This window comes from Podarcis cretensis (assembly GCF_951804945.1).
Source record: "Podarcis cretensis genome assembly, chromosome: 5".
In the NCBI taxonomy this organism is placed as follows: domain Eukaryota; kingdom Metazoa; phylum Chordata; class Lepidosauria; order Squamata; family Lacertidae; genus Podarcis; species Podarcis cretensis.
The window spans coordinates 23,408,647-23,436,382 of record NC_137174.1 but is presented as its reverse complement, the minus strand read 5'-3'; the positions used below and the strand labels follow the sequence as shown (position 1 = coordinate 23,436,382).

Sequence of the window (27,736 nt, the reverse complement as noted above, 5' to 3'; positions counted from 1 at the left end):
AATTAATTTAGTGAGACTGATTTCAGTGAGATGACCAGCCCTCTTAGTGGTGGCAGAGCAAAAGTTGATCGGTAAGAAAGGTCAGTAGCAACAGATCTTCACTGAACAAATTCCAAAATAAAACAAGAACCTCTGGATATACGGGCACAGTATTGTGCATTGGGCACAGATGTACGCCATCACCATTGGTTTGGGGGCTGTGCTCGGGCTCCCAACTGGCTCCCAGATTCACTGGCTGGGCCACTGGGGCATGAAGTGGCAAGAGTTTATGCCCCTGATAATGACAAGAATTGAGAATTGAGGCCCCCGGACGCCTTGATCATCCAGTTGGGGGGAGATGATTTGGGCCAACACAAAGGAGTTGACTTAATGTGGGTAATAATAATAATAATTTATTTACCATATTTTTCCATGTATAATATGCCCCCGTGTATAAGACACCCCCTATTTTGGGGGACTCAAATTTAAGAAAATGGGGAGAATGGCCAGAGTTGTTGAGCTTTTTTGTGGGGGGAATTCATTGCAAGATCTGTTTATCGTCTGTCCCCTCTCTGGCAAAAGCCGCAAATCACCTGCCTAATTGCCAAGGCAACAGCCAATCGGCACCAGCACATGATGCAGCCACCAATAAAATGCACAATAGCTGCTGACAATCAGCGTCACACCAACCAATCCAAGGTCCCACCAATGCACTGTCTGTGTATAAGACACCCCTCATTTTGAAACATTATTTTTAAATAAAACATTATGTATTCCATAAAGTTGTGGCCTGTTTCGATCCCAACCAGACTTAGTGGTCTTTTATTTATCCGAGGTTGGGGTCTGGGGAGCATGATGCAAGGATAGCAGAGCCATGACACCAATAGGGCAAGCTACTCCAGATGGATTCAGACACAGGAACAGTGCATCAGTTTTCCTAATTATAATTACGTCTGCCCCGTTTTCTAGTGTTATTTTCACACCGCAGTACTTGTTGCAATAGAGGTACACGGGTGGTGCTGTGGGTTAAACCACAGAGCCTAGGGCTTGCTGATCAGAGGTTGGCGGTTTGAATCCCCGTGACAGGGTGAGCTCCTGTTGCTTGGTCCCTGCACTTCAAAGTGCAAGTAGATAAATAGGCAGGAAGGTAAACAGTGTTTCCGTGCGCTGCTCTGGTTCACCAGAAGCAGCTTAGTCATGCTGGCCACATGACCCGGAAGCTGTACGCCGGCTACCTCGGCCAGTATAGTGAGATGAGCGCCGCAACCCCAGAGTCATCCACGACTGGACCTAATGGTCAGGGGTCCCTTTACCTTCTACTTGTTGCAATAAGGAATTGTGGCTTTGGGGCCAATATACTGGAATGTCACACTAAATTTCATTCATGTACATGTAGTGTGAAAAAACCACAAACTTAATGCGATGTTCCTACATCCCTATGTTCTCCTATGACTCCTCCATGAAAGCAGCAGGAAAGGGTTGCTTGCCACCATACGGTCCCCAAATTTCATCCCTTCACTCCCACAATTCTCTGGGGCTGCAAACAGATACAACCATGCACAAGGTTGCGGAATGCAAATAACCTGCTGAAACTGAGTTTTTGGAACCCCCAGTTAGAAATCCAGATGTCAACGTCACTCAAGAATTCCCTGTGAATGGATGGAGAAAGTTTAATGAGGGGGTGAAGGTGGGAAGGGAGAGCTCAAAGCCATGTGCCCTTATGAAATTTGTTTGCCCAAATCTTCTGAAACTTTCACTTCAGTTGAGAGGAAGTGGTCCAACAGGAAGAGGTATGTGTGGATGTCTGGGTCTCTGACAAGGCACACAGTTGTGTCGCTTGGCACGTCTGGTATTAATATCTGTAAGACAAAGAGAGGAAGAATGTTCAACTGAAAGAATTTAGCATACATGTTAAGACATTTCTTCTCATGCTCTAGTTTAAGCCATCCTCCCTTAACTTAAAAAAGCTACAAATCTAGCTCTGGCCCTGTGTAGCAGAGAATAATTATTTCCCCTCTTCTGTATGACAGTCCTCCCGGAACTTGCAGAGCAACCTCAGTCTTTTCTTCTCCTATTTCCAGAATTTATCTTCAGTCTTTCTTGTTCTTCCCTATTCCTGTTTGTCTAAATCCCATGATGTGAAATGTTGAGGGGAATGACTTTTCATAAAGTAACTGATTTTATATAGATATAGATGAAATAGATATAGCTATAGATATATAAATACAGTGGTACCATGGGTTAATAACTTAATTCGTTCTGGAGTTCTGTTCTTAAACTGAAAATGTTCTTAACCTGAGGTACCACTTTAGCTAATGAGGCCCCCCCGCTGCCACCGCGGGATGGTATTTCCTATGCCATCCATACTGAAAATTTAATGAGTTAGGAAGCAACAAATGGCACGAGGCTTGGCTCCATGAAGGAGTGGGTTGTGAGTGGCTCCTGCTTCCATTCTAGGTGCTAATAGCTTTAAAAAGTTCCCTTAGTTTCACATACAATTATACAAGGGATTATTATTATGACCAGAATGTAATTGAGATCAATAAGATTTTGGAACGCAGAAACAAAGAAAATAATCAAATCATCAATTCTAGCACGTGCGGGGGGGGGCACCTTACCTAAATTATATAATTTGGTTAAATGATTGATATTGGTAATCATATTATAAATTGGTATTTTTATAATGAGGCTATTATTGGCTCATAATTGAAAATTAATAAAAAATTATTATCACATTTTTTAAAAAGTTCCCTTAGTTTCATTCTAGTTGATGTCAGTAGGCATTTGGTGTAGTTTGCATTAAGGAATGCCTGGTGGACACCCATATCTTTGTTCATCATTAACAAAACCATACTTCTCTTGTGATGCGCAGTCTTCATTTTGTGGCAGCAAATTCTTCTACTTTTAGGACCTAGGGAATGATTTAAAAAATGTTGCCAATAAATATTGAGGGAAAATATAGAGCTAGATAGATAATAAGTTGTGAAAGCATCAAACAGCACTTCAGACAAGTTTGTTCTGAATCCTGGTAGGGTGCAGTAAATAACTAAAATCATATACAGTGACTAACAGAACAGAAATTTTAAATTCTTACAGCAAAACTTTGCAGCTTCCACCTTGATCTAATAAGAATGATGCCGTTTCCAAGAGAGTGGTTCTAGAACTTTGGAGATGGAATGCAATTATTGATGAATCCTACAGGCTATAGAGCTGCTTGCTACAGAGAGGCCCAGAAATTCAACAATGCAGCAACAAGGGATAACTTCAGGATGGATATGCCAGACATGTTAAGCCTTGCAGGGCCTCAGCCTGGAGGATAGAACCAACATTGCTTAGCTTCGGCAAATGAACCTGTCTGCTCATAAGAGTCCAATGATCTACATGAAGGGTGGATCGCTATAAGATCCACTATCCTGTAATATTACATATGAGCCCGTTCTACTGATGAAACCTAGGATGACGAAACAAGGCTAAGATTCTGGAAATCCTTGTCTTAGGCTCTGTGAAAGGATTCTGTGGAACTGTAACAACCCTGTAACTGTAACAAGTGGAATAGACATTTATACATGTATGGACCTTATGCATGAACTGACTAGAGAATGAACTGATCCACTGGGTCTTCTGCTTTTTTCATTGAAATTTATGACTTCCATTGAAATCTACAATTTGATACAATGAATAGTATAATATATTTATTCAAAAGTACAGCCGGTTACGTCTTGTGTGTTTATTATGTTTCACGTAACCATAGGTTTGTTGTTGTTGTTTTACTATGAATAACCAGCCAAGAATGAAAATCTGTAATGTACATAAAGAAAGATAAGGATGAAAGATTGGTGACAAACATCACTCCCTCTGCGAGCAAACTTAGTCCTACAGAAGTACAGCAAATATTTATTTTTAAGGGGTTGCCTCTGGCACATGAAGCCAGCCAAATGAGGCCACAGAATTATGAGTTTCACTTGAGAAGAAAACTGGGTGATGGTTGCCAGGCTGGCAGGCACTCTGAAATGAGGGAACCTCTTAGGTTGTCAGGAGACATGGCAGCATTTTGTTGTTGCCGTTCCTATTTATGAAATAGCAAAAACAACAAACAGGTGTTGTAGGGGTTAAATTCTAGCCTCATATTCTGAAGACTGCTGAAAGAAGCCCAGCAGTGCGGCCTGGAGAAATAGAGGATGCGTAGCTTTCCATGATTTTACTCAGATTGCCATCAGAAATGCATCAATACAACTAATTATTATTTTTTAAGTTTCTTAAGCTGTTTTCAGCGTATTTTAAATGCTCGTAACCCACCCTGGGAACCAAATTTTCAGAATATTCACTGGGGAAATAATAGTTCTTCATCTTTGGCAGTCTGAGGGCAATTTCCCCATTCCCCATGTTTTGGTTATTCTTTTCACACACACCTCTAGTTATTATGAGGTATACAAAAGTAATCCCCATAAGTTATTTTCCAATATACTTCTCTTTGCTATTTTCAGTCACTGGTGTGCTGCTTCCCCACAAGATTGTGTCCAAAGCAACTTGCAAGATAACAATTTTTTTTTTTTAAAAAGTACAATTCAGAATATAATGTGAAACACAGACCACCTGAATGAAACTTGTGGACCATTGGTGGTCTGTATACCACTGTTTTTGGGAACCCCTGATATTAACAATTACATATATCAATCACAGAATCAATATAAAATTAAAGCACCTGGAACAAAAAATACAAGCAGACTAATCATTTTATGGCAACCATGAACAAATAATGGAGCAGACATTTGAATCTTGCCATACGTTCCACCCTGTCCCCCATGCTAGAACCTGAAATGGCCTATTTGGGCATAGGATATTCATTTATTTAAAAATAGATAAATATTTATTTAATCTGAATATATTATAAAATATATTTCATAAGTATATTTAATATAAATATAAATTGAACTTTCATATAAAATATCATTCATACTAAAAAACACATTATGACATCTAACGCATCAGTAAGAGCTGCTTGGCAAAGGATCTCAGGTTTGAAAGGCCTGTGCGAATAATCAGACATCTAAAAATGAGCAAGTGCCATATTGGCCCGACTATAAGCCGCACCCGCAAATAATCTGCACCTTTAAAATTCAAGACTTATTTGCTGGTGCGGCCCACCTCGTGGCACTACTGCCCTGATGGCAACAGAGCACTGGGTCGGAGAGACTTTTGGTGCAACCCGGCAAATAAGTCCTTGTGAAAATAAAGCCCTGCCAAGTGTTCCCAGCTGTGGAGTCCATAGCTTACCTGCACTTTCAGCCAAAAAGGTCCCGATGCAGAGAATCAAGATGACTAGGAAGCCGAGAAGGTTCAAAAACTTCATGGTTCCACCTGGCTGCAGACTGTCACCCAAAGAGACTCAGGCAGTCGTTGCTGTTCACCAACAGCGATGCAACCTTTATTTATCGGGGCGGCCCGGTATGATAAAACATGATTGCCGTGGGAGCCTCGGCCTTTGTACTGGTTTATTCAGGATTACAGATAGCCAACTCTTGCTCCCACGCTCAGAGTTGGATGTCTGCCAATATATATATATATCTATATCATAAAGCAGCTTCACTGCTCAGATCGGGGATTTTGGGACTAATGAATCAAACCCTGCTTCCCCGACAGGGAAGGCAGAAAGCGAGGGAGGCCTTGAGAGGGGAAAAGGTCTACTTGTTTCACAAGCCTGGAGACTTTTATAGGATTCAGGGAGGACAATTGCTTTCTCCAATCAGGTGTTTTGGACTACAATTCCCACAATCTCTGTCTCTTGACAGAGGGAGTGATGTTTTTCACCAATTTTTCATCCTTGATTATCCTTGATTATGTACATTATAGAAGCAGGACATTCTGGGATCACATCAGAAACCAGAACAGCCTCTGTCAATCCACGACTCTCCCTGGAAAACAGGGACACTTGGAGGGTCTGAGATGTATAACTTGGTGTCTGGGGACTTGTCTATTTATTCCATAGCAGTAGTCATACTTCAGCCCACCAGATATTTTGAACTGTAACTCGCACTGCCCCTTCATTTGGTTGTAAATATTAAGATTATACCAGCAAGAATGATTCTTTCGGGGGGGGGGGGGAGAGATTTAAATCAAGTCTTACTGACTAGTGATTTAAATCAATTAGATTTCAGTCAAATCCACCCTGGTGACAAGCAACCCTATGTACATTGAAGCATGTGCAGCACACAATCATCTAATGCCAGTGGGCTTTTTCCGCAGAAACCTATTCCCACAATGGATCACTCTGGTAGAGTGAGAGTATTGTCATTATCATACTGGCCCAAATATAAGCCACACCCGCAAATAAGCCGCACCTTTAAAATTCAAGGGGGTGGGGAGACAATACCCGAATATAAGCCTCTCCCTTAAAATTGGGTTACAGGCTAAAAATTGATGTGGTTGGTAGAACTGTAACTCCAACCAAATTTAAGCCTTTGATCTTGCAAGGCCGCAGAAGTTACCGTACAATCACAAAACTATATTAAGTTGCTACAATTCTGCAGGCACTCACACTGGTAAATGGCAAATGAACAGTCTCAAGCTTGCAAATCGGTAATAAAACCTTTTTGTTTTTTGGTTCCGCTATACCGTATGTTTCGGAAGCAATATAGTAAAAGTCAATTTTTGTAAGGCTGTGAATTTGGAAAAGAGGTGCGGCTTATATTTGGGCCAATAAGGTATTTAATCTTAATTTTTACTGTGCATTATAGAATAGTACAACAGGTGACGGGGGGAGGGAAATGAACATCATATATTAATTTATTAAACCAACAAAAATAATATATATGGTCTTAACATCTCCCCCAAATCTGTCACTCCTTACAGAAATAATATTACCCATATTTCAATACATCCGTTTTCATATGATCCCCCCACCAGCACAAGTACATAGTAGGTTAATTTATGAACATAGTAGGTTAATTTATGACACTGTGGCATTCCAGGATCAGAGCATTATGAACTGTAAATAATAAAATTCTACTACAGCACTATAATGTTGGAGTTTATAATTAACAGAAGGATATGAACCTTTGCAAATACTTTCGTAAAGCACCTCCCGGGCTGAAGGCGTGCAGTCTCATCAGGATGGTGTCAAAGTCCAGAAGGCCACACATAATGAGTGCTTTTAAAAAACAATGAAGTTCAAAATAAGGTGTGACAGAAGCACACCTTTCTTTGCTCAAAGGAGCACAGCCAATGTAGATGCCTATGATTCACAAATTATCAATGGCTTCAAGGCACTGGGGGTCAAAGCTTTCGTTTTCCCCTGTGGAACACTCAGATGCACCACAGACATTAAAGCTACAAGAAATTTTTGGAGGGTTTTTAAAAGGCATTTTCGGCACTATTTAACCCCCGTGACTGTTTTACGGGACATTTGGCCGATTTCTGAAAACTAATCTGATGGCTCATTTTTTGGCCTACGTGGAAACATGGCATATGCAGTGCCAAACTCTGCAGGGGGCAATTTGCAGGTGTTTTGTGCTGTTTTCGAGTGAACCGGACATCAGAATTTTGGCAAAAACTGTGTCAGGGCACTAAGGGCTCATTTTGGGGCATACCAGGAAATGCAGCATTTGCACTGATTCACTCAAAAACGGCGCCAAACATCTGCAGATTGGCCACTGCAGCATTTGGCGGTGCATATGCCACATTTCCCATGTGGGCCAAAAAATGAGCCTGACCAGTGGGTTTTCACCAAAATTCCAATATTGTCCGATTCATTCGAAAACGGCACCAAACACCTGCAAATTGGCTACGGCCTACTAGGAAACACGATGTTTGCACCGCCAAACGTTGCAGACGGCCATTTGCAGGTGTTTGGCACAGTTTTCAAGTGAATCAGATGTCGGTACGCAGGTTAGAGCGCTGGGTGCTCATTTTATGGCCTACTGTGAAACATGGCATTCACAATGCCAAAGGTTGCAGGGAACATTTGCAGGTGTTTGGTGTCGTTTTCGAGTGAATTGGACGACGGTGGAATTTTGGCGAAAACCGTGACATGCAGGTCAGGGTGCCGAGGGCTCATATTTTGGCGTACCTGGAAACATGGCCTATCTGGCATCAGTTTGGCCTATCAGGCACCACTATCAGGTGAATCGGATGTAAGGCTGCAGGTAGCCAAGAGCCTGTCCCAGAAAGGACATCCCTTCAAGAACAAAATGGTGGCATCCTGTGAGGTGTAGGCATGAGCCAGCCCCCTCCCCTCTTTTCCCAGTGTACTATATAGCTGCAGATGAAACAACTTAAGTTTGTTGTAAGGTGCAATATATAAACGTGACACTAGATGGCGACAGTGAGCTATGGTAATTTCAATTTATTTTTCAAAATGTTAACATAAAGCATTTTCACATCATTTTTTATATGTGTGTAGATTCCATCCAGAACCTCTGGGAGCGCTGGAGCAAGCTTTTCAGGTTCCCTACACCTGGGCAGGTGAGGGAGTCGCTGCTGCTGGATTCAGGGCATATACCTTGCACAAGTGCCCAGGGTCCCCAGACTCTGATGGGTCTGCAGAAAGACCCATCTCCAAAAACATGTCTCCTCTCAAGGAAAACCCCTTCCGGCGGTTTTAGCCACTTCCCAAGGCTCCCCACCCCCAAACAACATCCAGAAGCCTCTGAGGCTATAGGTGTAAAATGCAAGGAAACAAAAAAAGCCCCAAATATGGATGCCTGGTGGAGGGAAAGGAGAGCTCTATGGAGCTGGCAGATTACTAAACAGAGTACGACCTGTGAACACTAAATTTTGTGAGGTTTCCCCTAAAAAGGGTAAATTCGGAAGGAAAATGAAAACTGCTCAAGTGCCTTCAAGTATATGAAAAGCGTTTTTAAAAGCACAGTTTTAAGTAAAGTATCTCGGTAGCACCTTACAGAAAACAAGACCAATAAATTTCTCAGCTAAGACTTTATTGTTTCAGAAGCTGGTACAAGCACAAATGGCAAAAGCGGATGGAAAATAAAGTTACTGAATTGCTGTGCCACAATACTTAAAAATAACAGATGAGTACTACGGTAACAAAGAGGTCCAGCAATTTCCAAAATAACTTCAGTTCCATCTGATGAATGAATTCACATACATCTGCTTTCCCAGCTTTAAAAAAATATTATTTTCAGAAGTGTGACTCTTGAATTAGACATATTTTAGAAATCAGTGTTCTGTAAAGGAGGCCACATGTCCTTAGATAAATATCAAAAGAAACTGCCAGTTGATAGGCAACATTTTGAGCCCGGAAGAGAGGGATGCGGGCTTCAAAGTTAAATTTGTGTCCCAGTTTGACTTTGAAGGAAAATGCAGGTCAGAAATGCTCAAATTGATTCCTTTACCCTTGCTGTTAGCGATAGCGAAAAGCAACTCTTGAGTTAACCTACACTTCAGCATTGCTTCCACAATCTCTTCAAAGAGAAGCAACACTTAGCTGATGGCATTTGTGTGACAGGTAGTACAAATACAATATAGTCTAATGGTAAGTTCCCCAATTGTCTCCTAGGGAAAGCAAAGAGGATCCTAACAAATATCCTTTTAGAGATTTTATTTTATTAGCCATTTCTGTTATCAGTCCGGAGTATGTTACATTCAGTTACCACCGAAGAGTATGCTGCGGAGCACAATCTGTTGCAAATAACTTCCAAATACAGCTCCCTTTGACGTTAATTTTGGTTTAAATGCAGCGCCCTTTGGGTCTGCTCCTATATACAGAGTTAAGACCACAACTTCACCTTTTAAGAGGAGGAAATTAAACTTACACCGGCTACAAATCTACATATTTTAAAATAAACTTCTTACACATTTCCAAACCCCCCCAAATCAGGGAGAAATGATTTAATGGCATGCAGCAATTTACTTTCCACTCGTGTTAAGATCCAAATCACATTACTCCGAAAACACCTTAAAAGGTCACGTGGAAGTGCTAGGAATATCTGACTGCTACATGAAAGCTGCCTCCAACCCAGCGGCAGTTTTAGGAGATATAATGTGCTAATCAGACAAGCCAAAGTTTTTGGTGAGCTATCAGTTCGGCCTGAGGAAGGAAGTTGCAGTCTATTTTCTCCTGTTGCCACTGCCGGTAGCAAGCATGGTGGCGACTCTGATGAAGATGTTTAGAGTATCCATGTATATACCCATACACCTGAAAGACAAGAGAAACAGCCATTAGGTTAAACAAACTTTCCTTGTCCTCTAGCAAGGAAAAAAGAATGATGCAAATGAGTTGGTACAGCACCCTGGTGTTCAAACTGAAGTCCATTTGTGGTTTTGAGACAAAAACACCACAAACTAAGTTCACGGACCTTACTAGCGTATACAAACAAATATTAGTGAATACTATCCACAAATGGCTCCCTCCCCAGTCATCCTATTGTATACTCCTTGCTGTCACCAGTACAGTCGTACCTTGGATCCCAAACGCCTTGGTACTCAGGTGTTTTGGAACCCAAACGTCCAACGGGGCTTCCAACAAAGCCGCACTTTGTTTTAATAATAATAATAATAATTAATAATAATAATAATAATAATAATAATAATAAATTTTATTTATATCCCGCCCTCCCCAGCCGAAGCCGGGCTCAGGGCGGCTAACAACAATAAAATAATACAACATTCTAAAATCATTTAATTATAAAATTAATTCAAACTTCCAAACATTTTGGAAGTCGAACAGACTTCTGGAACAGATTCCGTATGACTTCCAAGGTACGACTGGAAATTGCTCTCCTTAAACTAGGTAACAGCTGTTTCTAAGTCTGTAACACAAAGGGTTGTTTTTACTGGAGATAGCTAATGAAAATCAGAGGTTGTCTACTGCGCCCGGCCTCCTGGTGCAGCTGCTCCTCATCTTCCTAACCTTCTAAGCAGCAATCACTGAAAAGAATGACAAGGCACCCTTTATTAAAAGGTCTATAGACTTCTAGGCAGACCTAAACATAGCATGCACACAGTTTGCTTGTATTCCAGAAAACTAGGATTCTCTAAATGTTTCATGAATTTGCATTACGTTTATCAAGAGGAAGCACTTACATGTTGATGGGGTCATACTTTTGCATCCCTACGCCATACAGCGGTTGAGTTTCTGCACGGTGTACAACTTTCTGAGTGTCATAGAGCAGGAACATGCTGAAAAGTATCAAGCCACCATAAACAGCGACGGAATACAGGCCGGCGCCAAAAGCAGTCGTAGGAGGAAAGAACATCGATCCTGGAAGATATACACAAAGGCTATCAAGAACCAAGTATGCATTTTGGGGACACACACAGTTATGCCACATGCAAACAGTGCTTTCATATGCAAAATGCACCACTGAATGGAAAGCATTATCTAAATAAGATATTGACCATGAAATCACTGAGGACATGTTACTTATAATCAGCCTCCCTTTTTCTAACTTTATGTGTGATATTTGCACTTTACAAGTTCACTGGGGGGCGGGAGGGAGAGCCAGAGCGACATACAAACCTGAGTAGGTCTAATTTCAAACAAAACATTTTTAATATGCCGAGAAACAGAGATGGCCAACCAGCAGAAATGTACATAACACAAATTTTCGGAACACATTTGTTAAGGAACAGAAGGAATGCATAAAGCAAGCTTGATTCTAGGCAGCTCAATCACACTCTACACCCAACATCATCCACTGACCAAGGGAAGAAGCAAGCACCAGGCCAAAGCCCACTCCCAGTGGCGCTCCCATGTTCAGAAACTTCTCACTCGGTGCGCACATAGCCACAGTCGAGAGACCACCAACGATTCCTGCTGTGTACCAAGCAGCTCGAATGAGCAGGGGGCCACCCAGTAGAGTAAGAGGAGCCACAACAGCACCCATGACACCTGAGGGAAGAAAGAGGCACCAATATTAATTCAGTTACTCAACTGCATACATGGCACATCAAGGCTTTTAAGGACTGCGAACAGAAACCAAACTTAGAGGAGCTTAGACTTGCCATCTATTTAAATTGCCTGTTGCTGTTTTAGTTCGAACTTTTTGTGTTTTACTACTCTGTCAGCTGCCCTAGAAACAAATCAGTGTTGTAGGTTTGGGATACAAGTTAGATAAATGGGAATACGTATGAAGCAAGTTAACTTAGGGTTGCCATATGTCCGGATTTTCCTGGACATTAATTGGATGCCAAAGCCATCTTAAGACGTCAATCGAAAAATCGTGGTTGAAAAATGCTTTCAGGTTTTCCCTAAAAACAGCTCAACAATTTTGGGGTCTTCCTAAAACAAGCTCAACAACTTTCAGGGTGGTTTTTTACTTTTTGAAATATGGCAAACCTAGTTAACTACCGACTGGTGATGAGGCAATCACATTTTGACCCTGCTGCAATGTTGGCCTCAAGTGCCAATATTTTAAATCACCCCAGGCTTCCTCAGATTGGAGTTCAACAACAACCCAAGTCTATGCTAGATGCCATGAAAATTCTGTAGAACTGAACAGTATGAAACTACAGGGAACTATCCTGACGCGAAAGCTGTGAAGATTTAAATTCACTAACATGCAACACCACCCTAAAACCCTCTGTGCTTTCAAAGAGGCATGAAATAACCCCAACAGCTGACTAAAAAAAGAAAAGAAAAAACCTTGCTTTAATTTCTGTATTATTTAATAGACTGATATATAACAACACATCTGGTAGCCAAGGATGACCAGGAATTCCATACAGATGAGTGGAGAGGGACTCCACACTTCATCACTGCTCTGCCAGCTTGTTTTGTTCTGTGCTAGCTATGGAAGAACAAACTTCCTCAACTAGCATGGAAACACAGCAGGGCAGAGGAGGGACGATCGACTGCTCTGTTCATCCTTCACCATTCCTATTGGCAGAAGGCATCAAAAAACCAAAACCATTTAGCCCCTATCTTTCAGATTTCAGCTTCTAGCCTTCAGCTCTCAGTTTCCTGCCTACTGAAAGGTAGTAGCTTCCATTCCTGCACTGGGCTTGGAGCAAGCGGCTTCCTCTTTTCCCTTGCCAGGAAGGAAACAAAGGCTACTAGCTTCTCTGCAGGCTTTTAAGTTTTGTGAGGTTACTTAGAAGGCTGCGACGAAGTCTCAAAGCACTTCACATTATCTCAGCAACCGTCACAACACTGCAAAGGTAAGCCGGCATCATTCCTGTATCCCAGACACAGTGGCTTGTTTTAAAGTCCCCAGCAAGTTTGTGCCCGAGATTTGGAGAAGGGAGCAGATTTTAAGCGTTTTATTTTATCAGATGGGATCCAGAGCTGCACAAAACACTCGTGTGCAATTTGGAAGTTTAAATGGAAGTGTTTCCCCAAAATGCATGGGAGCGTTTTGTGCATAGAAGCTCTGGATCCCATCTGCCCCCCTGCCCCCCCCCCCGGACTGCAAGATGTCTATGACAAAAGTGTCTCTCCCTAAATGTAAATGAACTGAGAATAAGACTCTATGAATTAATAGTGGAGAGAAGAGACATAGACTGTGAAAGGTACATATGTTTTGTAATACAAAAATTCCTTAATATATATATATATTTAAAACCCACTTCCATGTATGCATGAAGACTGTCCAGCTTCTAGCAAGTTATCCCACGCCCTTCTAGGGGTGCTATTCTTGAGGGATCCAACCTTTGGAGCTGAGGGCTTTGTTTGGGGGGGGGGAGGCAGAAAGAAATGACACCAGGAGAAGCCAAGATTGCCACATATGGATGTGGAACTGCATGGATGGTGTTTGGAACCTGGTCACTGCATGTTTAAATATCTTCACACTAGATGGCATGTGTCTTTAAGGCCAGTGTTTCTGGGTATAGGGCAGTATATACATTCTAACAACAACAACAATAATAAACCTTGATTGCCTCCCTCTAAATGTATTTTAACCCACCCCGCAGCACTATTCTACAGCTCCACAGCAAATCAGCTGGATTGTCAAGTATGTTTTTGACTGCAAGTGAGAACTATCCATCCTTCAGTGAATCAATAAATAAATCAGGGAGCTGATCAGGGGAATTCTCAATGCAACTCGGTGGCGTAGCGTGGGTTGTCAGCACCCGGGGCAAGGCAAGTAATTTGCGCCCCCTAACCCGTGGATTTTAGTAGGGGCAGAGAGCTGCAAGTGCGAGCGCGCCCCCCCAGATGTTGCGCCCGGTGCGGCCGGCCCCCCCTGCACCCCCCACGCAACTTACATTTGAGGTCAACAACAGCAACAACAACAATAATTGTTTGGGAAAATCAGAAGCCACCTACCTGCGTGCAGCATCCAAGCCAGATGTTTAGGGACAGGGCTCTGTTCATAATCTATTGATCTAACCAGCATTCCAGCACCGATCATTGCAGCAAATGTCGCGCCAATTGCCTGTAAAAGATTGTTGTTATTACTAGCAAATTGTTTTATAGTTTTGGGTTTGTTTTTGTTTTTTTACTAAGCATTTTACAGCTGACTAAGGTTCACTTATGATACGGCAATATTCACTCGGGGTCTTTCCCCAGATAACATGGCAGGAAATTATACTCGTGTCACAAAGGTCCTAATCAGGCAGCTTCGTCCAATTCTGCTTTGGCAATGGCTATACTTGTGCAATACATTTGCTTCCTAGCCAGTGTGTTTCAGTCACACATTATCTTGCCGAAACCTTCCACGCAAAGGCAATATTTGACTAAATTAGCGGTGGCTCCCTCTAGTGGGCACAATGGATCTTCAGGTTGTTTTTTTGGCAAGATGGCAGATACTGGGTGTTTTTAAAAGTGAGATTTGAGGCTTATGTTGCAGTCCCATCCATCTCTATTCAAAAATAAATCCCAGAGAATTCAGTGGAGCATATCCCCATCTAACTGGGGTTGGGATTGCAGCATAATGCCAGCATGCGACTGCAGTCTTCCATGTGGTAGAACTAGGTCCCTTGTTTCTCCCCGTCTATTTCCAACCACACTGTTAAAGAAATTAGGAAGATAAGCTTTGAAGGGGCTGTGTTAATAGGCGATTAACCTATAGCAAGCACAGATCTGCTGCCGACCAAGTGCCATCCCTGGCAAAATAAATTATATTCCAACAAGGAATAAGATCTCCTTGTTTCTGGAAGAACACGCCTGCCCCCAAAAAGAACATGCAATACTTGTCCCTCACTGTGCGGACAGACTTCAGCATCAATACTGAAACCCACCTGTTTTAACTGTTAACTAAGCAGCGTGAGAGGGATTGTGTTAATCCTGGCTCTGTGCAAACCTGGCCATAAGTGCTTCACTCCAGAATCAGTCTCTCACACATGAAACAACATGTAATCTTTTGACGTTTTTCATTTGGCAAGCGGGAGACTAACTGAGCACGCCTATGCTCCCTGGGTTCTCTATGAGAAGCAGCACCACTCAAATAGGGTCAAAACCATGGGATATTTTATTGAATCCTGCCTACCTATTGGTCTTTTCATCACTTGCGATTTAGAGAGCCCCTACAGGTTATGAGAAAATTTAACTCGGTCAACGGAAGGTTGAAGAATTCTTTTGAGAGATGCATTCTAACCGATGTTAGATAGAGAACACCAAAAAACCCCCCGAACTTACCAGCCAAGATCCCCTCATCATGAGACCCATGAGGGCTGGAGATCTGCTAACTAAAACAGCAGACAATGCTGTCAAACCAACACTTCCTGCAAAATACATGTAGGTGGAACGGATTCTGTCTTTCACATACTGCGGCCAGATACTGGAAACAAACAGAATATATTTAAGTTATATGAATATGTTACAGGGGGCAAGAATACAGCAAGCAGCAAGATTGCACTCTGACGGAAGAAAAACTGTTTCAATACTTGCAATCCAGGCTTCAATGTAATGGGTTTGTGACACTCCCTTTGCTCCCTTAATATAGCATGTGTTGTGGAAATCATGTTAGTTATTAAGGTAACAGAAAAAATACATTGTGTGGAATCTGAGACCACATTTCCCTGCAACCACATGTCTTTAGCCACAGAGTAGTTTTGGATCCCTCAGCTGATTTTTTATCATTTGCCCATTGGGCAATTAATTTTTGTTCACTTTTACATTGTGTGTTAGCTCAAAAAGGCACCCAAACAGAAGTATTTTAACAACAACTATGAGAAGAAAAGGTCCTCCTATTTTTCTCTCTCATTTTTTTTTTTATAGCAACATGCCAGAACCAAAATGGGGTTGGAATGGGGGTAGATTAAGGCGAGAAAATTCTCTTTAATAGAACCATTTTCTCTTTTGCTGTAACCATTTCTCCCCATAATTTCTAGTCAATTGTATTTCTGACTTCAAAACCCAAAATTTCAATGACTAGAGTTATGATTTATTTAAAAGACCAATAGTGATCAGAAAAGCACAGAAGTTTCACATATCACACTTCCTCCTTGCATCCTAAACACAGAATAGAGGGAAAATACATAGGCCAACAGAATATGAACGACTCGCATGTAGGATGGGCTGGAGAAGATGCTATGTAAATGTATCCACATAGCAGGAAAAGCATGGCTTCTTCTGCCCCTACTATACCCAATCTGCTTCCCACAGAACACCGATTCCCTGCTCCACTGCTATTTCAGCACCATTTTTCTTGGTTTCATTTTAAAATGATTTCAGTCATTTAGGGGTCTCATTATGGATGGGATGGTGCCACTGAGGACAAACGAGGCCTTTTAAGAAAATGAGCTACGTTTGTGCAGTGGTTAAGAGCAGTAGTCTCGTAATCTGGTGAACCGGGTACGCGTCTCCGCTCCTCCACATGCAGCTGCTAGGTCACACTTCTCTGAAGTCTCTCAGCCCCACTCACCTCACAGAGTGTTTGTTGTGGGGGAGGAAGGGAAAGGAGAATGTTAGCCGCTTTGAGGCTCCTTTGGGTAGCGATAAAGCGGGATATCAAATCCAAACTCCTCTTCTTCTTCTTTCTTACAATGGTCACATAGATAATCCAAACCTGTCAGTGTTCACCCTATGGATTTAACGTTTTTCAACCAACCCCTAAAAAGTTGCTGGGGGGAAATGCCACTGTTGACACCAAAATATTTTTGCAAAACACTCCCCACCCTAGCCCCCATCTAACCCCTCCTTTCGGCTCAGCCTGGGTAACCCGATTCTTGCTGAAACTTTGCCAGTTTCCAGGCTCAAAGTGGGCCTGCTGCCATCACATGGCAGAAGCCAGCCAGATCAGGACTGCTTGGCTCCTTTGCTGGCTGAACTCTGCCCCTGAAACATCCTGACTGGTAAAGCTAGGCAGCGCTGGGTGGAGAAACCTTTCTGCCTCATCCAAACACCCTCCAGCCCAGCCGACTTCTGTATCTTTTCAGTCACTGTTTTAGCAGAATCATTAATGACAAATCAAGAGATTTGAAGCAGAAGGGCACCACACATTTAATCACGGTTTTGTCATGTTCAGAAAAAGAAAGTACAAACTTTCAAAACCACAGCTCTGACTATAGATTGATTTCACTGAAATTGCTTTTAACTGTCATGTTGTGACCACAAGAACTCGACACATTTTGGGTATTTTACTTACATGGCCTTTTCAATGGCTCCGATCTCGTTGGACATCCCCAATCCGTAGTAACAAACTGCCCCAAGGCCAATAGCAGCACCTCCAGCGACAATCCATCTCCCCATTCGATCAACTGGTAAAGAGAATAAAATTAAGCTTACCCCATAAAACGTTTTCCCCATTTTGTGGCAACACCAATGCAATGTTATGATTTCAGAAGTAAGTAGTTTTCTCCTAAGAAATAAACATGTTTAAATAGCTGAATAAGTGAGTGAGTGGGCTGGTATGATTTATACTGGAAGAAGCAAAGATCACCAGTGTCAAAGCGATGATTCTTTAACATCAACTTTAGAAGATTTCATTTTTATTCTTCTTGAATGACATTGAAGTTTCTAGTTCTCCACTACGTACTTATGGCCACAGAACTGAGAGAACTGCCATGCATCTTGTTTACTTTATGCCTATAATCTTTTGCCACGCATACAGAGTTCACTACCAATTGTTTAGAAGGGCAAAAGTTTCATACAATTAATGGCGCAATCCAAACCTTGGCTGCAAGAACCATCACTGCATCTGTAGCTCAGCTGCCCAGCAGTCAGGAAGGCTGCCATGCTAACCTTGAGCAATGGGGCCTGATGCCATCATGAAAAGGCAGTGAAACTGGCTCAGGATCTGACAGATCCCAGGGTGGCTCAGCCCTGGCCCTCTCCTGCCCTCAGAACCTCACATTTTGGAGCTTGCTGCTGGCTGCCACCAGCAGGGATCCCACCTGCACAGGGGCTGGTTGGTGAAACAGCCCAAATTTAACAGTCCTTTGCAAGGAGATTTGGATTGCACTGTAAACTTCTAAAAATAAGGAAACCAAGGACCATTTTAATAGAGCTGCAATAAAATGGCAATTATTCGTAAGCCACAAGGCTGTTCTGAGATTTTGACAAAGAGGAATTGCTTTAAACCACGTTTCCCATGCAGTTCAGAACCACCATGCATACTAATAGGCTACGATGACAATTAGCTCATACTGCTTTGCAATGTATTCCAAAACCTATAATCATTCATCCCGCATGTCTGTTGCTTCATATAATTATATCTAGGCAGAGGCAAGAGGTGGGAGTTCTGATGTGAGGACTCAGGCAAGATCACTTATTTGAAAGTCAAATGTCCAAAACAGTGTTTTGCGATGCAATATAAAATAAATGTGGTTTAAGCTGGCGAAATTATATTTATATATTCGTGGTTTAAGAAATGAATGTACTGCAGAGCTCAGGTAGCTATAGGACATAAAACTGGAGTACATGATCTCCCAGAGGGATCAATGGATGAATCCTGCTGAGAGGCAGGATGGTGTATTCAGGAACCTGGCACAGAGTCCCTGTGCTTAAAGGTAAAGGTAAAGGTACCCCTGCCCGTACGGGCCAGTCTTGACAGACTCTGGGGTTGTGCGCCCATCTCACTTAAGAGGCCAGGGGCAGCGCTGTCCGGAGACACTTCCGGGTGACGTGGCCAGCGTGACATCGCTGCTCTGGCCAGAGCCAGAGCCAGAGCCAGAGCCGCACACGGAAACGCCGTTTACCTTCCCGCTGGTAAGCGGTCCCTATTTATCTACTTGCACCCGGAGGTGCTTTCGAACTGCTAGGTTGGCAGGCGCTGGGACCGAGCGGCGGGAGCGCACCCCGCCGCAGGGATTCGAACCACCGACCTTTCGATCGGCAAGCCCTAGGCGCTGAGGCTTTAACCCACAGCGCCACCTGCGTCCCAGTGCTTACAAGTCCCCAAATCCATCAGAAAGCTCTCAATCATACATGTGCTATGTGTGTTATCTATAATGCTTGTCTGGAGTCTTTTTTTCTATTGTACAAAGCAGGCAGTCTATAAGCCAATCTTAGGACAGTCCCTCTCCAATTTTGCCTGGGGCTACTTAAAAGACCTGTGTCCTGAATGGATGGAGAGAGGAAGAGGTTGTGGAGATCACTTCTTCTGCCATCTTATTGTTTTCATTTTTTTTATTGTAACATAAACTGTCAGAAGTTTATTGGCACAAAGTTACTATGAGTGATATCCAACCAAGTTGCACTCAGACTTAAATCCACTGACACTGTGTGACGGGCCCCATTTAAAGCAGTATCATGTCACTTTAAGCGGTCATGGCTTCTCCCAAAGAATCATGGGAACTGTAGTTCGTTACAGTTGCTAAGAGTTGTTAGAAGACCCTTAATCCCCTCACAGAGCTACAGTTTCCAGAGAGGTTTAACCTGGAAACTATAGCTGTGTGAGGGGAATAGGGATCTCTTAACAACTGTCAGCACACTTAACAAACAACAGTTTCCAGCATTCTTTGGGGAAGCCATAACTGCTTAAAATGGTATGATACTGCTTTAAATCTATAGTGTAACTGGGACCTTAGCTGGATATCACCCTATGTAAATGCAACAAATAAAACAGTTTGCTAGAGGATGACGAATTAAGTTTAAGAGATATTGATTATATCAGTTTTGAAATAAATCAATTAAAAAATTGGCAATTGTGCTTTTATATGCTTTATCTGTATCATGGCTCTTTTTAAAACTTTAAAAAATTAAAGCCGAAAAGTAAAAATACAGAAAGTCATCAATTTGCCTCCACACTACTTTCGAGTGTTTCTTTGCCTCTCCTCTGTCAACCACAGTAAGTGAAATCTGAGAGAGATATATAGGTACCTTTTAACACTTTCTCCATTGATGGTTCAAAAGCCGCTTCCTTAATTTCTTGACCAGTTCTCCCCTTGCGTACACCAAACCTGGCTTTGGAGGCATATCCCTGTTAGAACAAAAGGTAAGGGAAGAAAGAAAGACTCTAGATTGCTGTCAAGGGAACGGATGATAAATATGCCTCCAGTTAATCTGGAGAAACAGCATACTGCACAACAAAGATCAAATCAGGAGGAGTTGAACAATGGAAAAAGATAGCTGGAGTCTAACCATGCATCACACAATCATCTCCCAGTTTGGAGAAATATCAATGTGACAGGCCAAACTTACTCGACTGGGTCATTCACATGCATAACGTATTTATCAGGAGAGGCCGTTCAAACCGTGAATAGGGGCATGGACCCCATAATGGGCTAAAAGAGGACCAACAAACTATGAATCCAGCAAGACAAGAGGCCTTGTGGGTAGGTGGTTCCTCAATCCGGAAAACTGGACCACTGACTGCTTGGGACAGGATTGTATTCCCCTTGAAGGAGCATGCACCTGGTATGAGGGATGCTCCTGTATTCTGTAAGCATCCATATGACCTCCATGGCTAGGAATGTCTTTTATCAGCTTCAGCTGGTAAGACAGATTTGTCTGTTTCTGGACTGGGATAGTCTGACCACCATTGTCACCATTGTCGATAACCTCCAGAATGCATTACTGCAACGGGCTCCATGTGAGGCCACCCTTGACGTTGGCCCAGAAGCTGAAGTTAGTGCAAAATGCAGGAGCACAACTACTCACTGGGGCAGATAATGTTACACTACTGCTGAAAGAATTGCACTGGCTGAAAATGAGCTAACATGCTACGTTTAATATGTTGGTATTGGCACATAAAATCCTATACCTGCTCCATCACTGTGATCTGCAGGAGAGGATGCTCTGTAGATACAATCTTATTGACAGCTCTATTTTACAGGGTACGAATCAGAATATCAGACCAGCACCACCTCTGCTGTCCCTTCAGCATCTACAGAAGACCACTCTCTTTCAACAAGCTTTTCTCGCACTCTGCATCTGTACTGTAACTATTTAAAGCTGTTTTTATATGTGGAATTGCTAAATGTTTGCTTTGTTTTTAATTCTGGGTCTGTTTCACATGGTGCTGTTTTTACACGATTCCTCTTTTATGTTTACAACCATTTTGTTTTATATAATTGTATACTTTATTGTAGTAACTCGCGCTGGGACCTTAAAGTAAACGGCAGGCAGGAATCTATTAAAGTAAGTAAATAAATTCCACATTGGAGCATACCACTAAGAAGTGGGGCCCATGAAGATAGTTGTGGGGTGTGCGTGCGTGCAAAGACAGGGCAGATTTTGGGCTGGCTTCGATGTAGCTGCATGAACATGTCAAGTTGTGCTGCCTTTACCCATACTCTGCAGGGCTAGAGCTATAAAACAGAAACTGTCCAAACGTAAAAGAAAGTTATGGTTTTCTGTTCACATGAAAGGCTTCCAAGGATTAAGATCTTGGAGCAGATCCGTATGGTTTTAAGAAGCAAAAAATAGGCTACTTTAATTCATGTACTGAATGTATTAACTTGCACATAAACTGTTTTTAAAAGAGAAATCTTAAAACTAGTATAAGATTCCAAAGAGACACCTACCTTAGAAGGCTGCAAGAGCCAATGCTGTGTCTTTAGAGAAGAATTTCTCAGTGCAGGTGAAGCCTGAAGGTGTGCAGGCCGTAGGCAAGGGAGAGCCCGAAGGCACACTAACCTTGCTGCCAACATGGCTGTGGTCGTCAATGGCAAAATTTTACCTGTAACAACAACATGTAAGAGAGTTACATAACAGCAACTGCACTGCAAAGCACAGCATGGAGCCAAAAAATAATAATTGCTAACATCACTATATAAAAGAAAGTGGATATAGGAAGCTGCTTCAAATCATCTCTCCACTTAACTGTTGAACCCAATAGTGTCTACTCTGGCTGGAAGCAGCTCTTCAAGGTCCAGCACATTTTTACCTGGAGATCCCAAGGATTCAAGACATAGGTAAGGTAAAGGTAAAGGACCCCTGGATGGTTAAGTCCAGTCAAAGGTGACTATGGGGTTGCGGTGTTTATCTCGCTTTCAGGCCGAGGGAGCTGGCGTTTGGACAGCTTTCCAGGTCATGTGGCCAGCAGGACTAAACTGCTTCTGGCACACGGAACACTGTGACAGAAACCAGAGGGCAAGGAAACACTGTTTACCTTCCCACCACAGCTGTACCTATTTATCTACTTGACTGGTGTGCTTTCAAACTGCTAGGTTGGCAGGAGCTGGGACCGAGCAATGGGAGCTCACCCTGTCACAGGTATTCGAACGGCCAACCCTCAGATTGGCAAGCCCAAGAGGCTCTGTGGTTTAGACCACAGCGCAACCTGCATCAAGACATACATGAACTGGGAACCTTCAAAATGTAAAGCATGAACACAAACAATGTGCTACAGCCCATCCCCCTTTATGAATGAAAAGAATCAAACTTCGATAAAAAATAGTACTCAAAATTAAATTAGGACAGCAGACTGCCTTGAGTAGTAGCAGCTTTTTGTTTTGTTTTTGTGTGTGAAAAAAATAAAGTTTACTCTGCCACTTTTGAGTGTGTTCAACTCAGTTGCTGGGAAAAGAGGCTTCAAAAGAGATTATCCTCTCTCTTCCTTTTCAGTCTTTAAAATGGCAACGTTTTAAAAAGGTATACTACAATGTTTCTCTGGAAGTTGTCGCTGCAAGGCAGGAGCTGGAAGATGGCGACTTCAAGGCAAGGGGAGCTTTCCCAAAAGGTTTCATTTGCCACCCTGGTCATGTCCAGCTGCTGATGACATTATCCCCAACAGCTGAGCTTCTCCTCCTTGCAGTTCTGTTTGCTGTGTTTTTATGGAGAGCCGGAAAGGGAGAGGATCCCAGCAGCAGAATAGAATTCAAACCATTGTGATGCCACCATCTCTTAGGGATTCCACAGCCTGATAATCTGCCCTCAGAATAGTGCAAGCTAAGTTTCAGTTACATTAGCTGCTGTGAAATTTTAAAGTGGAAATGCACATTTAGGAGAGGGATAAGCAACTCTTTGGCCCTCCAGATTTGGGATTCTCATTGGGTATGATGGGGGGGGGGGGGTTGTGGTCCTATAACAGAGGGCCACAGCTTCTACATCTCTCATCTACAAGGAATAAAGGAAAGACTTTATTTTGTTATTCCTAGTTTAAGCTAAGCAAAGGCAAGACTACTCTCTTTTCACCCAGACTTTCCAAGGGAAAGGGGGTGGAAAGGCAGAAAGAAGAAAAGAGAAACTAGGCAAACTGGAATAAATATGACCCTCGCTTTGCCCCTTTACATCATTTTTCCATGTTGTTATTCTCAATCAGAAGCACATGGGAAGAAATACTCATTAATGAAAATATACACAACCTATTTGAAATTTAAAATGTGGTCATATACAGTGGTACCTCGGGTTAAGAACTTAATTCGTTCTGGAGGTCCATTCTTAACCTGAAACTGTTCTTAACCTGAAGCACCACTTTAGCTAATGGGGCCTCCCACTGCCACCACGCCGCCGCTGCGCAATTTCTGTTCTCATACTGAAGCAAAGTTCTTAACCCGAGGTAATATTTCTGGGTTAACAGAGTCTGTAACCTGAAGCGTCTGTAACCCGAGGTACAACTGTAGACAGACTTGCAAGTCTGGCTGATCCCCGGAAACAGAACAGGGTCAGTAGAATACAAGAACCAAAAGGGTTTGTTGGAACGTGGTGAATACAGTTCTGAACTTTTCCAAAAGCTTCAAGCAAGTAAAGACGTTTTGTGTCCCGGGCAAAACACACACCAACCCAGTAAGCTGTTTAAGAGGCTGTAATTTAAATGACAGCCAAATAAAAGTGGCAAGGATTGCAGAGCTGTGTCACTAATACTTCCCATCCACTTTAAACCTGTTACATGGTTGCTACTGATCCCTTGAGGCTAAGCCACAAAAATTAAAGAAATATTTAACTTTCACAATAAACAAACAAAAAACTACCCGGGGAACAGCTGAAGTCACAAGCTGGGATGCTAATTTAGCCTTAAACTGGAGAAATCAGAAAAAAATCAGACACATGATAATTCTCTCCTTACCTAAGGTTTTTAGAATTTAGCAGATTTTTTTAAAAATAAAACAAATCTTGTGAAGAGAAAGGAAAAGAAATGGGAAAAGTTGTGGCTGTTTAGCAACCACAAGTTAGATAAAATAAGTCCTTCTGTGAATAAGACCCATGAAATAATTTCTAAGGAACTAGGTACGGGGGAAGGAGGGGTAGTAATATGCATTTTCATGGTGCACTCGTAAGTGAACAATACCATAGTCTGTATTTGCTATGAAAAACTGTTCAGTGGGTTTCAAATCTATTATACATCTGAGCCTCTGGCAGTCAGTACTGAGCAGAAAAGCCTCATTTTGGTTACAAACTATACTTACTTCTGAGTAGTAATATACAGGACTGCAGTGTAGATACACTTTTTGAAAGGCTCATGTACATATAGGAAATATATCACAGAAACTTTGTTTAGATAGGGCTGCCATACGTCCTAGAATTTGCTTCCGAAAATGTCATCCTGGATTATTTTTTGGAAATCGAGCAAATGTCCTGGAAAACCAGCAAAATTGTGCTGAAAATGCTTTAAAAAAGCTCCAAAACCCAAAAAACTCTTCTAACTCTTACAAAAAAAGTTGATAGTTGTTAAAGGTAAAGGTACCCCTGCCCATACGGGCCAGTCTTGACAGACTCTGGGGTTGTGCGCCCATCTCACTTAAGAGGCCAGGGGCCAGCGCTGTCCGGAGACACTTCCGGGTCACGTGGCCAGCGTGACAAAGCTGCATCTGGCGAGCCAGTGCAGCACACGGAAACGCCGTTTACCTTCCCGCTGGTAAGCGGTCCCTATTTATCTACTTGCACCCGGAGGTGCTTTCGAACTGCTAGGTTGGCAGGCACTGGGACCGAGCAGCGGGAGCGCACCCCGCCGCAGGGATTCGAACCGCCGACCTTTCGATCGGCAAGCCCTAGGCGCTGAGGCTTTAACCCACAGATAGTTGTTAGTTCCCTTCAAAAACAAAAACAAGCTCAATAACTCTGTCCTGAGTTTCACTTTTGGAGATATGGCAACTCTAGGTTTGTCAACAACTTTTGTTGTTCAACAATTTTGGTGGTTTCCTTTTAAAAAAAGGAAACTTTTAGGATGTTCTGGTTTTTACTTTTTGAAATATGGCAGCCCTAGTTAAGACCTTCTAAAAACAAGAGGGAGCAGCTACAGATGAAGGGAACACAGTAACCATGTCTGTCACCAAGCCCGTTATCTAACATCAAGTAAATGCTGAGTCAAGGCTGCATGATGTAATAAGGAGAAAGACATGCATGCATACAAGGACGTCCACCAAGCCTTGTAATCCTCAAAATAGAGGAATAGAGATTGATGCTGCAACTTTCAACCAAAATAACATTATTTCTGTGGTATCCCCACAGATCAATGATACAGTCGCTGAATGTACCAAATGCAAAGGATCAGCAAGAACGGGCAATTTCTTAGCAGAACCAGTCACTTTTATTCTTTTAGTTGCTGTCCTACATGGGCTTGGAGCAGTGTTCAAAACTCCCACTGTACTAGGCGCATTTTGCGATAGGGAATTTCATTAGCGCAAGCAGTTTATGAGCTTTGGGCGCAGTACTGCGCCTAAGATTTCAGATTAAAACTGCAAAGTCGGAGAAAAGGATGACCTTTTTCTGCCTCTCCAGTTCCAGCTACTCTCTGAAGACTAGAGAAGTGACCCTCTTAAGAATATTAGGGGGATGGACAGGGGAAGGACCAGACCAAGTGAAAAATGAACAAAATATTTTAGCTGCAGTTCATTCATTTTCAGCTTTGTATTATTATTGTTAAAAAAAGAGCGCCTTGACATTCTGTTGTTGCTCCCATAACTTAGGCTAGGCTTGCCCTGCGTCAGGAAAATTCCTGACATGTCCTGGTTTTGGGGTGCAAAAAAATGGCATGGGGGGAATTTTGCCAAAGTAGCATAATGACATGGAAAACCTGGCTATAAGGCAACGTGATGGGAAATCCCCCCCCCCAAAGCTTAACAATTTGGGTTTGTTCCCCCCCCAAAACTCCCCAATTTTGTTGGGTTTCCTAAAAGAAGTGCCACCATTTGGGTGGTTTCTAATAAAAAATGCTCCACAATTTTGTTGGTTTTCCAAAAGAAAGCTTGACAATTTTGGTGAGTTTCCCAAAATAAAGCTTCACAATTTTGGAGGTTTCTAAAAAAAAAAAAAAAAAAGCTCGACAATCTTGGTGGGGCTTCCTTAAAAAATGAAAAAAATAAAATTCTCCACAATCTTGTTGGAGTCCTAAAAAAAAGAATGCTCGACAATTCTGGTGAGTTTCCTAAAATAAAGCTCGACAATTCTGGTGAGTTTCCTAAAATAAAGCTCGACAATTCTGGTGAGTTTCCTAAAATAAAGCTCGACAATTCTGGTGAGTTTCCTAAAATAAAGCTCGACAATTCTGGTGAGTTTCCTAAAATAAAGCTTCACAATTTTGGCGGTTTCTAAAAAATAAGCTCGACAATCTTGGTGGGTTTCTAAAACAAACAAACAAAAAACCTCCACAATTGGTGGAATTTTACTTTTTGGAATATGGCGAGCCTAACCTAAGTGCCACTGAGCTACTATCTGCGTATACGCATCTAATATCTGCGTGTATCTTCGCTTCCTCACACGGGGACTATTCCCACCCGTCCCTCTCCTACCTGTGAACACGGAACCCCTCCCGGAGCAAAGAACGCTCACAGGGGGAAGCGCTGCCCGCCCCCCCGCCAAAATAAACCGTTTCCACGCCGAATTCCGACCTCACTCACCTACCACCGTCCCTCTCGCCCTGCGTTTGACACCGGGAAACGGCGCCGGCGCAAAGCCTTCTGGGAAGAGCGGCTCTGCTCACGCGCGTTGTTTTCCACCTCTCCCTCAGCCATTTTGACTGAGGGCAAACTAGGACGCTTCCCTTCCGACGTCTCGGCGAAAGGCCGCTGCCGTCGCCGCGGAAACGCCTAGAGCGTGCGTCATGCGGCGCGGGAGGGGGGGAAGGGGGGCATCCATCTTCGTTCCGGGTATGGGAAGCTGCGGACCGCCATGTTGGATGAGGGCAAGCGCCTCTGGGTCGCTTTGTACGGAGGGGGGGGAGGGCAGAGAAGAAATGTGCAAACAACCAACCAGCAAATGCGGAATTTTTAAAAGTTAATTTATGATTTTCATCCACAACAGATAAACATTTCATCAAAGAAAATGAAACTGCAGTTCATTTATTATTTTCATTTACAACAAATAAACATTTCAACAGAGAAAATGAAACAACCCTAAATTATTTTATTTTATTTTTTGAAAAAGCAGCTTCCCTCCCTTCTCTCTGCGGTTCCGTGAATTTATTTCCTCCCTCATCCCGCATCTCCCAATTAACTCTATCCCTTTTCTCATCTATTTCATATATGTTTTAAGAACTGCAAGTTTCTGCAATAATCCTGCTAATGTCTTAATTTATTTGCAATTTATTTATAAATA

At 42.5% G+C, this 27,736-nt stretch overlaps 1 protein-coding gene and 1 long non-coding RNA gene across 5 annotated transcripts; both read right to left on the bottom strand.

Moving 5' to 3' along the window:
* Window positions 1-1,635: 1,635 nt before the first annotated feature.
* On the bottom strand, window positions 1,636-5,409 carry LOC307216364. The gene is made up of 3 exons (XR_013839066.1): window positions 5,254-5,409; window positions 2,834-2,890; window positions 1,636-1,838 (listed from the first exon to the last, which is right to left on the bottom strand). It is a non-coding gene; the product is annotated as an uncharacterized lncRNA (long non-coding RNA).
* A 3,486-nt stretch (window positions 5,410-8,895) lies between these two features.
* GHITM (growth hormone inducible transmembrane protein) lies at window positions 8,896-27,165 on the bottom strand. Of its 4 annotated transcripts, none has more exons than XM_079975730.1 (9): window positions 27,040-27,165; window positions 21,787-21,941; window positions 20,141-20,240; window positions 17,466-17,577; window positions 15,515-15,656; window positions 14,204-14,312; window positions 11,639-11,827; window positions 11,020-11,197; window positions 8,896-10,132 (listed from the first exon to the last, which is right to left on the bottom strand). In XM_079975730.1, the coding sequence occupies exons 2-9, from the start codon at window positions 21,910-21,912 to the stop codon at window positions 10,045-10,047; spliced, it is 1,044 nt and encodes a 347-aa protein (XP_079831856.1). In that variant the 5' UTR covers window positions 21,913-21,941; window positions 27,040-27,165; the 3' UTR covers window positions 8,896-10,044. The 4 variants fall into 4 exon arrangements, with proteins under 4 accessions (XP_079831856.1, XP_079831859.1, XP_079831857.1 ...); XM_079975733.1 differs by having other exon boundaries at window positions 27,031-27,078; XM_079975731.1 differs by having other exon boundaries at window positions 26,932-27,058.
* Window positions 27,166-27,736: the final 571 nt, after the last annotated feature.

Excerpts from the sequence above, each read along its gene's own strand:
- GHITM (XM_079975730.1), bottom strand. The coding sequence starts at position 21,912 with ATGTTGGCAGCAAGGTTAGTGTGCCTTCGGGCTCTCCCTTGCCTACGG. Across the intron at positions 20,241-21,786 it reads GGCTCTTGCAGCCTTCTAAG|GGATATGCCTCCAAAGCCAG; the intron begins GTAGGTGTCTCT and ends TTGTTCTAACAG. Across the intron at positions 15,657-17,465 it reads GGAGCCATTGAAAAGGCCAT|TATCTGGCCGCAGTATGTGA; the intron begins GTAAGTAAAATA and ends GTTTGTTTCCAG.